Raw genomic sequence first — 14570 nt, 5'->3', positions numbered from 1 at the left:
AGAAGGCAAATCACCTGCTATCGCAGGCAGGGAGTTTCGAACCTACGACCTCCATTATGGAAGCCCCATGCTCAACTAACTAAGCCACCCTTGCAGCTTCAATATATACCGAACCCTGCCTGTTAGATTTAACAAGAACTATGGAAAAAGAAGCAAGTAAGTGGGAAATCTCATCTAGAGGTACAATTTATGTAGTTTCTGTTATTTTGAATTAAAATCGAGTGCAACTTTTGAGGTATAATTTCTATTTTATATAGTTTTTGTGTTGCATATTTTATAGGCCTTTCTTGATATTTATAAGTAAAAATATTTCCACTGTTTCTGTCAAATCTAATGAACAAAAGCTTGGTAAGTATTTTATAAAGACTATATAAGTGTTAACTTTTGACAAATTTAAAGGACAAAACTATTAAGTGCACACTTAAGGACTATTTTGAGTCTACGCTCAAACATAAGAGACAATTTTTTTGTCATTTTCTTGGCTTGTGTTAAGTTTCATCTTCGAGTGAAAAATGAAGAAACTTTTAAGTAAAAATGTTTTCCCTTTTAGTGATTTTTAGGCCGCACAAATTTGAATCGGCTTAATATGTACTGAATAATAAATAGTACTGTAATAAACAATTCTTACAAATTATATCTGATCTTTTTTTGTTTTTGTTTTTTTTGTTTTTAAAAGCAATGATGTCTGAGTTAATTTGGACTATCTATTACGTCTAACAAATATATATATATGTACTAGATTATTTTTTCCTTCAAAAATACTTACACATAAAGGAAGATATCACCTAATTTTTTATGTTTGCTGGGATTTAGCCCTAATCTCTAACGTTTATATTATTGGCCTAAATCTATTGGCAGACTAATGAAATTTTACACTGTGTATAATTTAATCTGCTATTAAAAAATTATTTGTTTTATTTTTTATATTACTAGTTCTGCTTATTATAAGTAATCACTTGAAATTACTTTTTAAATGATTCAATATTGAATCTCTTTAAGCATTATGTCGTAGTATATCATGCCGCTGTCTATATCTGATTATTAAAATGAAAAAAGAACAGGAATAAGAGTGTCTGACTAAAAAATAGATGTACTAATAAGTCAAGATAGTAATAGGACATTTGCGTTTGGCATTAACTAATTAGAGAATATATGCATTTAATTTTGATAGTTGCATTTCGTTTGTTTGCTGACTAAGATAACGTGAGATTTTAGTACCAACATATTGTGGCAATGGGCTTGTGAGGGAGGCAGAGAGCGGAAATGATTCGAAAACTTGTCAGGTCGGAGCCTAATTCTTTAAAGTTATTGAGTTTTAATTAATAATTTGTATATATTTGACAAAAATTTTAATACAAATATATGGTTGACAAAAGCTATCTGGCTTGCCGAACCCACAATTAAAGGGCCATTGGCTCCGCCCCTGGAGGGAGGGTATCATGGATCTATTTTTTGGATTGATTAATATTTTGTCATATGTTTGGTTTTGGGAGTATACGGTTGGAACTGAATTTTTGGATTGATCTTTTTGCGTGTAAATTAACTCATAATATATTTTTCTGTCAAATAATATGAAAATATTTAAATTTAAAATACTTATGTCAATTGATATGCTTCAGCGTACACTAACAGAAATAATACATAACATGTAAGTTGGACACCTACTCACATTTCAATTAAAATAATATTTTTGGGCGTCAACACGTCTACCGTGACTTTGCAACAAACATGGTCAGTGCTTCATTTGCTATCAAGATACATGTTAAATCATAATAAAATTGACAAATAACCATGAGGCCAAAGTTTAACATAGAAGAAAAATTGTACAAGTAAATCCCAAAATTTCCTTAAAGGTTCAGGAGAGCATTGTTGAACCGTATGAATTACCTTATAAAAAGGCTTAAATTGATAGCGGAAATAGTTTTGTTTATTTACCGGGAAAGGATTAAAAATGCTCCTAACTTATTGAAAACAGTTTAAATTTGCCTTCCTTCCATTTATTGAACCCCAATTTTCCTTAATGTTAATTATCCTAATAAAATTTTCCCCTCGCACCTATTGGATCCCACTTGCCCTTACGGTTAAATATATCCCTTCTTTTAACAGAATTATGAGGTGACATATGTGAGACTTTAATCTTTTTTTTTGTGCGGATTGTCCTTCATTTGGGGTGGTCTTTAATTTTTGCCCTTCGCCTAATACCCCGAGGTTGTGGGTTCGAATCACAGCTCAGTAAAAAAAAAAAAATTCGCAAAGCAGAATTCTGCCCGAAGGGCAAAAGTTAAAGACCACCATTTTGAGGGACAAAAATTAAAGACCACCCCCAGCGAAGGGCATCCTGCAAATTGCCCGACTTTAATTATATAGGTCATACTGATTTATTGGTCGACGTGGATATTGGACCCAATCGATAAATAAACCCAAAATTCGCAGCTCAAATGAAGAAGGCATCGATTTTAGATCTATTCAGCCACAAAACGTGAAGCATTGAAGAAACCAGGTACAAAACAATGATTTCTAATTGTTTCGGATTAATCGGGATGGGTTAATTATGATTGGAGCTATGTGGACCAATAAATAATTACCTCCTATTTCATTAAGTTCTCTATGTGCAATCACATAATTTCATTTCAAGAAGCGGTATTTTTAACGCAAAAATTGATGTTACGTGCGATTGGGGTCCAATAGGTTGAAGCAAGAGTGTTTTTAACTTGAAAATTAACCTTAAAGTCAATTGGGGTCCAATAGTCGGAAGAAGGAGAGCAACTGAGGCCCAATAGATGGAAGGAGAACAAATCTAAGTTATTTCCAACACATTAGGAGCATTTTGACCCTTTTCATTTATTGATTTATTAGGTTTACAAGATCTCAGCTACTGCGCATATCTGATTCTTGTTTTTGAGTCAAGTAGGTGAAGATATTTTTTCTAAATTAGTGATCGTTAACCTGCATTCAGTGTTTACATCAAACCAATACAATTTATTATGATAGTGATTAATAAAGTAAAAATACATATTAATTAATCATGGTTAAGTAAAAGGACACTATATTCACACACGTGACATACATGTATTAGCTTAGTGTAAATACTCGGTGGGGGCACCAAACCAATACAACTTACCATGGTTAAGCGATTTAATAATGCAAGTGGTGCTTGATGTATCTGAATAAATGCTTTAAATTTGGAGGGTCATTGTTGATTGTTTCTTCTCTAGAAAAGTTTCAGCCCTCAGGCAAGCATTGAGCCATAGTTGATAAACCAGTTTTTCAAAATGCTAAACCTATTACTCTGCATCCTCTCTTGTTTTAAGGAGATCTTTGTTTACATCCCTCAATTTACTTATCTATTCCTCAACTTTGACTATCAATGTCTTCTGCAGTGGCACCAAAACAATAGATTAAGAAAATGAAAGGGTTAAAGGAGTTGTGGTGGTAGTAGAGCTTTTGAGTAGTATAAAGCACAAATGCAGTAATTTGAACAAGACTATAAGCTAGTAAATTGTAAAGGCCCCAGTTCAAGGAGTATGAAAACACAAAAAACTATTTTCATTCATTGAGATAAACTTGAAACAAGAAAATCTCTTTATTCCCACAATATAGGCACATTGTGTCCTCCTCCTATAAGAACAGCCTCTTAAACTTTGCCAACATCTCAGAATGTAAAGACATTAAATTGAACTGTCAGCATTACAGGTAAATGAAAAATACGGCATGAATACTTCCTCCAAACAAGCTAAGGATGTTCATGAAAGCAACCGGCTATTCACATTTGATACTGCCATACAGGAGACGAACAAATAGCAAAGAGGCATGAAAGCTGACAGTGCCTAGCATGAGAAAGACGCCATAGCTGACACAAGCCATATATCCAAAGAAGAATGAGGTTTGCATGAAACCATTCATATCTGACCGGGAAAAGTAATAGTAGAAGGAATAACCAAATAAGTACAAGCCAGTCGATCCACCACAAAGAAAAGAACTGTTTCAAGTGAGCAATTAGTCAGCCACAAAGGCATAGCAGAATATTTCAATAGCAATCAGTGCTAAATGCTGAAGTTCAAGCAATTATAGGTGACTAAGACAATCCTCTTGCAAAGATAATTTAAATGAAAAATACTGGAAATGAAGATAAGTACAGCCTGCAAGACCAAAAAAACTCGGTGCGCTACTGTCCTTGTGGAACTAGCAGGGAGTTCCTATAGTGCAAAGTTAAGGCTATGCTCTCCAATAAGCTAAATGGATAAGATGGTTAAATTAAGGATATCTTCAAGAACCACTATACGGTAGGGCAAGACTCTGGCACCTCTTATACAACCGTAACAGAAAGGTAGAGATTCACGTGACTTCAACAAAAGATTACTTAGAAAAATCTACTCACATTCTTTAGAAAGTATAAAAGCAAATGAAAACAAAGAGCTTCTTAGTATGCTGGTCAAGCCCCTCAATTCTCTAAGAAAAGTCAGGGGTTTGAACCTGACTTGCTGCATTTTGGAGGAAAATACAAGCTAATGAAGATTAGGGAATTCTCTCCTGTTGATTAAGACTGGAAAGATTCACAAATTAAACTAAATCCCACGCTGGTATGGCACTTAAATTCAGACAAATGCTCGCTATTGGCTTTGTTTAAAGAGTCAAGGGTTAGAATGGAGACCTTTAACAGATGTTAGAAACTAAAAAATTTAATGTGCCGAGGTAGAACTGCAAACAAAATTTAGGAGAGACAAAAACGAGGTACATATTTTTAGCACTCTTTCATGTGAGGAGTTCCCCACGATTATCTATGGCATTGTCAGGTAACAGTCCCTTAGTATTAGATCAATACCCAATCATTCATCCAACAGTCAGGTGGATGAACCCCAACAACTCAGATGCATGAACAAATGACTGTTCAACAGATAATTTGATTCACTTTTATGACCTTTGTAAAATCCTGAAACTTATATTAGTATCATATCAGCTGTAAAGAGCCAAAACAACAAGAGAAATAGTAGCATGAGGCTCTTGTAGTTTGCATTCCTTTTTGTTAACTAAAAGTTTAAGTGAGGGTCCACCGGGCTTTGGTCTAGAGGCAAGAGCGCAGCACATGACGTGTGGGTGAGGCGCACATCATGGATTGAACTCTTCCGCATACAAAAGCCTGGTATTGAAGTGGAGAAGGGTAAAGGGGTGAGCCCACTATCCATCAAGTTTCAAACCGTGCGCTACTGGCCCTCAAGAATTTCTCGGTTCAAAAAAGTTCAAGGGGAGATTACCAGCACTACATGGCCATGGCATGCTACAGGCCTGAATGAAAACTTAATTTAGATTTACGGATCATCCACCAAGAGAACTGCTGAGAACAAGAATCAAACCCAAGCCTTTCAAGGAAAGCTTTTCATCCTTACTGCTTGATGAATAAAGAAGAAAATTTTCTTAGAACTATGAATTTGCACATATAACAGAAAACATGAAAGCAGCACTTGTTTAAAGAGCATTGACTATCTTATGGTCATAAAATGGCAAATATAGACAAGAACAAACTAAAGGGAGACACAAGAATTCAGGGAAAGACATGGAAATTCTCCCACCAATTCCTTTTACCAATAGAAAATCAATCTGATTTGGGTAGGAGATCATGATAATTTACACCTTATGAAAAGAAACCAATATACAGTAACAAAAGCATCATAGTAATAAGATGAGAAAAGCCGCACCTCCACCACCATTGATGATCTTCTCTTGCGAGTTGGAAGTATGTCATAGCAATCGAGACAAGAGCAGTTGTAATCAGAAGGAGAATGAATACCACAAAAAGAATGCTATATGTTGTGTATATCCTGTAACCCCAAACACTTGCAAGTATGTAATATAGCTCAACATAGATGACAGCAAAAGACAAAGCTCCTGCCACTGCCATTTTAATTACGATACTCCTGTAGCAAGGCTGTGGTGGAACCTCACGAGGACACTTTGTGGTGTGACAAGGAGCTTGAAACTCTGATTTTATTCTCTTCCCAGAAACCCCACCTAACATAAGTGAAGGTAATGCTAGCAAAACCCAAAGGAGAAGTATAACAACAATTGTGTCCACAGGAAGTGCTGCGGTAGACCCATAGTTGATGGCAACAGTATTAAGGAAGAAAAAGGTTAGCAACAAGGGGCAAAAGAATATTCCTCCCGCCAGCAACAAAAGTCTTAGCTGTCATGCCAAAAACAAGTTAATAAGGTTATCTGTACAGTCTTCTCTTAAGAGCTCAGTTTGAAAGAAGAGTTAAAGATAGGCAGAATCCTGCATTTCATACCCAGTTGCTTCCTTCGAGCTGATGATAAAAAGATACAGCGGAAAATCCAGCAACTGCAGAAGTTATTACATATATTATGATCAAAGCAGTGGGCAACACTCCTCGATCATACGGTTGAAAAACACCAAGCACGCCTAAACCTAGAATGGTCATCACGCTGCAGAAACATGATTAAGAAAGAATTTCTAATGAGCATAAATTTTCACAAATAGTTCATGCTGAAGTTCTCCTTCTTCTTTAAACAAGATGATCTCAGAAAATACTGACACTGCCAACATCTGTGTTCCACAACCAAGCACTGAAGAAAGCAAATGCTTGTACTTTGGGTACCGGAAGACATCACCATGGAGGCTTTTCCACCCAGTTTCTTCTTGGTTATCAGAAAATTCCTCATCCTGTGCAAGCCTTTACAAGATTGAGGAAAAATGAGTATCTTTAGTCTGATACTAAGATCAAACTATATCATACTAAAAGAACAAAATGGATATATCTTCTTACTTATAAATATCTCTCCTCAGGACTCGCAAGTAAACTGTTCCCAGACATGACACCAAGATGAAAATTGTCACACATGAGTTTAAAATGGAGAACCAGTGAATTTCTAAGTGACGGGGCAGAGAAGAAGACATCGTGTATTTGTCCATTCTCTTTTCAAACGGGGTTTCAGTTGCCTTCCACACCACTGTGTACCGGAATTCTACATCAACTTCCTCATCATTTGTCACATCAGTTGTAAAAGATGGGTCGATTCGATGGCTGATCTCAATAACACGATCCTTGTTGTAATAAATTTCGAACTGAGAAAACGTATAAATGTGATATTTGTACTCATTAGGGTCATCGATTCCCTCCTTCTCGACTTTCCCAAGGAATGCCCATATTGGCAAGTCATCATAGTAAATCTGGACGTAGTAATCCAGTGCAACAGCGGTTCTGAATTGTGCAACTTCCTCCACTGTCAACTTTTTCTTACATAAAATCTTGGCATCTTTGTCCACTAAAAATTCGAGCTTATATGGAGCAAACGTAAGGCGATCTCCATTCAACACTTCACCCAGAGATTCTTTCTTCTTTTCCAAATTATCTGCCAATGTTTCAGCACAATATGTAAGATTAATAAGAAGACCTTAAGAGCAGATTGACAAAAACAAAAGAAAGGAAAGGAAAGAAAAGGATGTAATGTGCGATAATATAGAGGATTCTTATTCAGAGTAAACAACAATCAAGGTAACAAAACTGCAAGAAGAAAACCTGGTCGACAAAATGGAAGATCGAAATAAGCATAAGTTTCACTGCAATAGGAAAAATGAAAAATATTATGGAAACAGAGAAAAACAGTAAGAAATATTAGAGGAATATTTCATTGCATTTGCTACATTAAATTGCCTAACAAGATTATCTAAGGCCTTTGATGACCGCCTTAGTTTAATGCACAAAGAGATATATCTGATTTATTAAATTATATTATGCTCGTTTTCTATTGACCAGTCCTAAGGGTATTAGCAGATTTATAATCAGGTAGAATCAACATCTGCTTCACCAAGCTAACCTTCTACATCAAGCAGCAAATAAATAATAAGATTGATCAGAAAACAATTGAAGAAGTTTGATCTATTAATACGTATGCAGCAATGAACAAAGTGTCTTCAAATAGAAACTAGATGGACGGTGACTTTTTGGAGAAAGGGACAGGAATTTCCTTGTTTGTATGTGATGCCGAAGTGTTGATGAAGTGATTCTTTTAGCAGGTGAACTAAACCATTAATGAAATTATATTTACCTGACACAAACTGAAGTATGGATGATATTCCAAGAAAGACAAAAGAAAAAAGCATCAAACACATAGTGATGGAAATGTTAAGGCATCTACCTGGGATTAGAGAACGGGCCGACCTTGTTTGCATAGAGAGGGACTTCATCTCCACTTTTATACCGATGTGTAGAGGCATCGGATTGTACTAGGCATTCAAGACTCATAATTACAGTTGTAAAAATGAGGATTACCACCAGTTTCTCCATTCTTCTTCGTCTTTTAAGAAGATGAAAAATACGAAGTCAAATAAAATTACTGCTGACTGGCACCCAGCTGAAAAACAGCATGAAAAAGAAAAAAATTATGCAAGGCAAATGAAATCCAGTTTAACAATTAATCTTACAAACCAAGTGTGTGAGTCCCAATGTAACAGTACTGTCCCATTTCTTGACTAGATATATATATACACACAACATGAGGAAGCATATGTGCTTAATGTGTTGGTGTTATTTGAGTGCTCTGGAAACAAGAGGAGGTGGAACCTTGCACTTATGCTAACAAGTGAAATATACCTTAACTTTAAAGATGCACAAGTCTCAATCTATAAAGACGTGATAATGAATTATGAATAAAACTTGTAACCCTTGAAGTCTAGTTTCCAAGTGTTCAAACATTTTGCCATTTGGACAAAGTTACGACCATTTAGTGAACGTGCACACTACTGAGGGATAACACTTGACATGGCTCAACAGAAAATGTTGATGCGATGTGTTAGAGGTCATTTTGGCCAAGAAATTTTATGGAATGCTTGATTTGTCGCGTCAAAGGCTTCCGGCGGTGAAGCTTTGAGGGTACTTAGGCCATTTCAAGTGTGTCCGAACCCTCCACTTATATAAACCACGACTCCCATCTATTTTCTCAATGTCAGCATGACCTAAGGATGGGAAAAACACCTTTTTCAAACACCTACCATATCAAATAGGATTATCCCCTGGACAGGACTTCCAGCAGCGGCTGCAGAGGTTAAAATACTAATACACAGAGTTGTGGCCTAAGTGAGAAAAGAAGAGAGTAAAGCTAGATTCAATGCCATTAACTCTGTTGGAGGAAGATGCACAAGAAATGGAATTGCTTTTGCTGAAGAAGCAACAGTAAAATAAGCTCTTGCTCTCCAATTGTGGAGAGCGATCGAAGGGGATAACATCCCATCAAGATTCTCCATAAGAATTCAAGTGAAGAACTCAAGTTTACACTTGGAAAGAGTTATTCTCACTTAGGTTTATTCAATTAATGGAGTTTGACCATAGGCAGGTTTGAGGTTTATTCATAACCTTGTTTTAAGCATCTTAACTAGATCATTGATCAGTTAACCAATTTTTTAATTATTTTTTTTATTTTTTATTATCCAGGTGGTTGTGATTATCTTTTCTAGTATAGACATTGTAGCATTGTAGAGAGGTGTTTTATCAAGGTTTGGGCTAATAAAGAGGTTAGAAGTAAGTGATGAATGATGATTGTACCCTTATCCTATTTTGAGTATGGAAATGGTTAATGTGCATAAATGGTGCTATGTGGTATATATTTCCATATTTATATGATGCCATTGTGGATGTAGACTCTGCACTGTGGTAACGATATATGAAGTTTTTAACTTGTCTCTTAATTTGGATGAAGTTATCACTTGTGGAGTTGGTAGACTTGCTCCTTTACATTTAGAGATTTAGATGTTGAGACGCCACACTAGAGCAGAAGCTTTGAGATGGCTATCTTTGTGAGCCACACTTTTCATCTGTGCCCTTGAGCTTTTTTTTCATTTTAGTAGTTTAGTCATTTTGTATTAAACTCTGCACTCCCTCTATCGACTCCCTCGGATTGTAATAGTAATAGCATCCGTTTTACGAGTTGCTATGATTGTATCGGGGCTCTACCCTGAAATTTATGCTTTACATATTGTAAGCTGACACTATATACTTGGTTTTGGGACATATTAGGTGGTTTAAGGATAAGGATAAGGCTTAATGCATATTGTTGTTGTACGGGATTCAGCTTTAGGCCTGAAATCATGGATAGTTCTATAGATAGGGAAAACTCATCCCAGTTTCCTGTAAGACATTGATGATGCTTGCTAATCAATTGGCTAAATTATTATGGTTTGCCGTATGGGGTTAAACCTATCAGATGGCGATCATGTTCCGATTTTTTTTAGATGTGACATCTTTAAATGTTTCGGTAGATGAATCTTCCATTTCCTACCAATTTTGCAAAATTTGGTATCTCGATATTAATTTGACCCAAGTACCAGTTAAATGCAGGTTGCTAATTGAAATATTCTAATGGGAACTGAATACGACGAGGGCAGTAAAAGCTAATACATCTCCAGTTAGATCAAGAAATTCAACTGTGAGAGCTAGATGCATCAATGGCAACGGTTTTAAGTAGTTCAAGATTCCATCAGATATTAACACAATTGTAACTTACAAATATCTGCCTATTTTTGGTGAGTAATTGTCATAAACAATAGAAAATGTTGTATGGAGTAGGGATAAATCACCAACAATTATACTTCCCACTATTACTTCTTTTTTCTCTTTTTGATAAGGTAAATTCACTTCTCAGCATTACCTCTCAATATCACTTGCCCTAATGACACCTGATGACTAGAGAACCATCATCCTCCTTACAACCTTCTAATTATTCGTACTGCTCATCTATATTTACCATTATTGAATTTCAACAATCAGCATAAATTAGACAAGACCAAGACGTTATAGAACCGCATTACTATATATGCAAGGAATGGACACAGTTAGGAAAATATGTCCAACGCTAAATGGCCACATCTATAATATACCGTTTAGATTCAATAGATTTGGTAAGTTTTTAACTTTGCTAACCCAAGTCAAATACATGGCAATAATGAAGTTAGTAAACTAAACCAAAAGAAGGAACAATGAATGAATCCACAAACTAGCTACTAAAAATTCTCCTAATTTACAATATTCTGGCATCATATCACTGCAATGATGCAAAATGTGAATCATAGATAATCTGTTAATTTCAGCTAGCCATTTAGCAGACAACAAGAATTTATCATTGCGACCACTTAACTAATTTACTACATCTATCAAGAAACGAACAAAAATCACCATACCCATGCTTCCAAAGAAGAAGAGGATTTGACAAGAAGCAATCAAAGAGTAAAAGGAAGTGAGTATTGACTGGAAATTACACAGCTAGTCAGAGTCAACGATGGCATTAAGTAATTTTTGCAAAACAATAGCAATAAGTAACAAAACCAAAGCTTGACAACTCCTTACAGAGAGAGAGAGAGAGAGAGAGAGAGAAAGCGCCTTGACAGTCTACAAGCGCCTTGGATTAGCAAAAAATTGGTGAAGAGAAATATACTCTTTACTCTTTACATGAACCAAAAAAAAAAATAATAATAAATATTATGGCTATCTTGAAGTCAGACCAAACGGAATAGTCAAATGGTCCAAACAAAAAATTTTAAAAATGTTCCCGTCAAAGTTTGAAAATATCCAAACCATTTTTGGTCACTATGCACCTTTTGTTTGTATTTTTTCTTATGGACCAACCCACCCAAAAAAAAAAAAGAAAAAAAAAAAAGAGAGATCAATGTCATCCCTAAGCCACAACCGAAAAACTGTTCAACTTGCTTTCTTACACTTTGAAGTTTTGCAGTAATATGTGTGATACGTAACAATTTATATATATCTTCAATAAAATGTAGCTTCATTGTTGTTCATGGATTCATATTTTTTTCTTTCCTTTTTGGGTACTTATTGTAGAAATCATTGAATGCTTCCCTACTGAGTCTTCCATAACCGAAGATAATGATACTCGTACAGCATTTTCCAACTTTCTGCAGTAAGTCTTCAAGTATTTAGGTTGAACTCAAATTTACGTGCCAGTTAATGAAGAGGGTCGAGTTCCAATTTTTGTAAATAATCTTGCTGCTTATGCTGAGGCTAAGCCTGTCAACCGGTTTGGGTTAACCGGTTCAAACCAGTAACCGGACCGGTAAAACCGGAACCCGTGGAACCGGTTTACCGGTTCCGGTTAACTGTTTAATATATATCGGTCCGATTTCGATTTTTTGGGACCGGAACCGGTTAAACCGAAAACGGACCAGTTAAACCGATCAAATTTTTTTTTTTTTTTTTAAATGTAGCCGTTGGGTATATGGACTGGACCGTTGGCCAACGGTCCATTTGCAAAAATGGCTGTTGGCAAACGGTTCCAAACTTCCCTTTTGGCCCCCCCAACCCCCGTAAACTTTTTTTGTTAATACTTTAACCCATCCCCCACCTCTATATAAACCCCTCTCCATTTTCATTTTAATCCACACCAATTCACTCTCTCTTCTCTTTCTCTCATCTCTCAATTATAGTTACTTTACAACAATTAGCTATTTTAAATTTCTCTCAATTAAATATTATAAATTCTTATTCTAGTTTCAATTATTAATTTTGCAATTATAATATCGTTGGTGGAATTGGTGATTTTGCAACAATCCGAAGTAGCTTTGGTGGATTTGCAATTCTAGCCGCCTACACTTTGTTGGAAATTAGTCCGGCAATTTGGTACCTTCGTTCCAACTCTATCTTTATTTTTCGCTATTTAATTTACGCAATTTAATTCTAGCAATTTATTTTCTTGTGATTTATTTGAGTGTGATTTAAATTAATTCTATTTAATAATGGCGAAGAGATTTAGACGTGGTGCCGGTAGTAGTGGTATTGTTAGGGGTGGATTTAATGAGGAAATATTTGTGAACAAAACACCTAATTTAGGTATTGATGTTGGTGGAAATAATCCACTTTTAGATTATGAGACAATGCAATAACATTATACCGATACTTTTAATGAAATTGATGATGATGATGATGATGAAACACAAGCCCTCGAAAATCCCATAGGAGATACAGGTCCTGCACAATCACATACACAAGACAAACCGCCTAGAACTCGTAAGCCAACAGCTAAAATCTGGGGATTTATGACTAAGAATAAGGAAAGACAAACAGCTACATGCAATATATGAAAACAAGAATTTGTTTTTAAGCAACAAACTAGTAATGATGGTGGAACGGGTACACTAACGAATCATATGAAAAGTAGACATAAGGATGTTTGGGGAGAGCAAATGGGTTCAAATCTGGGGGTATTCAAATGACGATAGAATCACGAACCGGTAAAAATTTTAAGTATGACAAGAAAAAAGAGCGTGTAGAAATAGCTAAAATGGTTGCTTTTGATGCTCTGCCATTTTCCTTTCCTTGGGGTTTGTGGTTTGTTACTTATATTCAACGTTGTTATAATCCGTTATTTGAGGGTATTCCTAGAAGTACTTGTGGCCTAGGAGTAACACGGCACTCGGTGCTTTACTGCATATGACCGAGCGAACCACATGGCTTGCTGAATCATCATGAGGCATAACATGGGCGGAATATGACATAAAACATGATGAGCCTTAATAAACATGAGATTTCAAAATATCAAATAAAAATACTTGTTTAAAATATGAATGCGGATTGTCATAAATGCTGAGCCAAAGTGGCTAAATGACTCTGATTATCTGGCATACCATGACTGACTGACTATTCTATGAAACCTCTAATATGAGTCTGAACTGCTAAAAATAACTGCTGGGACAAGGCCCCCCACATACCATAAATGCATAACTAACATGTAAATAATGACTAAACCTCAAAGAAGATGGGGCTCATCAACAAGGGCGATACGTGTAAAGTCCTACTGAGCAGATGCATCATCCTGTAAATCCGTACCTGCATCGTGAAATGCAAGCCCCCGGGCAATAGAAAGGGGACGTCGATATTGAATGTCTTTGGTTTGTAAAGCAAATCGAATGAAATAAACATGGCACATGAAATAACATGATAGAAAATTTCTAATTGAAACCGAAACACGTCATGAACATGGGCATGAATACATACATATATATGACATAATTAAAAATATTTATGGGAGAGCATTAGTATAACCGACATGTAACCACTACGTTAACACGTGGCGTCTGATCTCTGCCTGATCAGTTAGGCCGTCCTGTACCTTTGTCGGGGTACAAGACGTGAACATGACATAAATAGATCCAAAATTCCTCAATGGAGAATATATAAAGGAATCGTCCTACTGGGCAGAGCGATCCTTATCCTGCGTTGATATACGTAGTTTCAGGTATAAAACCTTCTCATTAATCTGTACAACTCCCAATAACATGAACATGATATAGTTGGCTGAGAAGCCCATGAATTTCGTAAAAACATGACTTTTATTATAACATGGATATCTTAGATCATAACATGGATAAGGATTATATAATTTATTTGCATGAAAACGTGTAGACATGTAGGATATTCATGAAAGTAAGCACAATATTTCATAACCTACACGCAGGAACACATGAAATGCAATCTATGGGTATTCATGGATTACAGAAGGATTTCCAATAACCAAAAAGGAAGATTAGGAATACAACAATGAATATATATTTC

At 35.8% G+C, this 14570-nt stretch overlaps 1 protein-coding gene across 3 annotated transcripts; it reads right to left on the bottom strand.

Annotated features, from left to right (window-relative positions):
- Nucleotides 1–3525: 3525 nt before the first annotated feature.
- On the bottom strand, nucleotides 3526–11316 carry LOC132053185 (transmembrane 9 superfamily member 3-like). Of its 3 annotated transcripts, none has more exons than XM_059445097.1 (8): nucleotides 11186–11316; nucleotides 8152–8367; nucleotides 7533–7573; nucleotides 6780–7365; nucleotides 6549–6686; nucleotides 6282–6438; nucleotides 5694–6178; nucleotides 3526–3979 (listed from the first exon to the last, which is right to left on the bottom strand). In XM_059445097.1, the coding sequence occupies exons 2-8, from the start codon at nucleotides 8298–8300 to the stop codon at nucleotides 3760–3762; spliced, it is 1776 nt and encodes a 591-aa protein (XP_059301080.1). In that variant the 5' UTR covers nucleotides 8301–8367; nucleotides 11186–11316; the 3' UTR covers nucleotides 3526–3759. The 3 variants fall into 3 exon arrangements, with proteins under 3 accessions (XP_059301080.1, XP_059301096.1, XP_059301089.1); XM_059445113.1 differs by having other exon boundaries at nucleotides 8152–8310; nucleotides 11186–11307; XM_059445106.1 differs by lacking the exon at nucleotides 11186–11316 and adding an exon at nucleotides 9005–9332 and having other exon boundaries at nucleotides 8152–8310.
- Nucleotides 11317–14570: the final 3254 nt, after the last annotated feature.

This window comes from Lycium ferocissimum, chromosome 1 (assembly GCF_029784015.1).
Source record: "Lycium ferocissimum isolate CSIRO_LF1 chromosome 1, AGI_CSIRO_Lferr_CH_V1, whole genome shotgun sequence".
In the NCBI taxonomy this organism is placed as follows: Eukaryota; Viridiplantae; Streptophyta; class Magnoliopsida; order Solanales; family Solanaceae; genus Lycium; species Lycium ferocissimum.
Note: the sequence above shows the minus strand (reverse complement) of the source record. Positions and strands in the feature narration are given on the sequence as shown.

Bases quoted from the DNA above. Each gene is read 5' to 3' on its own strand.
- LOC132053185 (XM_059445097.1), bottom strand. From the start codon at position 8,300: ATGGAGAAACTGGTGGTAATCCTCATTTTTACAACTGTAATTATGAGT. The intron at 7,366-7,532 runs GTTTTCTTCTTG...AAACATTGGCAG, and splicing joins TCTTCCATTTTGTCGACCAG to ATAATTTGGAAAAGAAGAAA. The intron at 6,439-6,548 runs GTCAGTATTTTC...ATGTTTCTGCAG, and splicing joins GGAACACAGATGTTGGCAGT to CGTGATGACCATTCTAGGTT.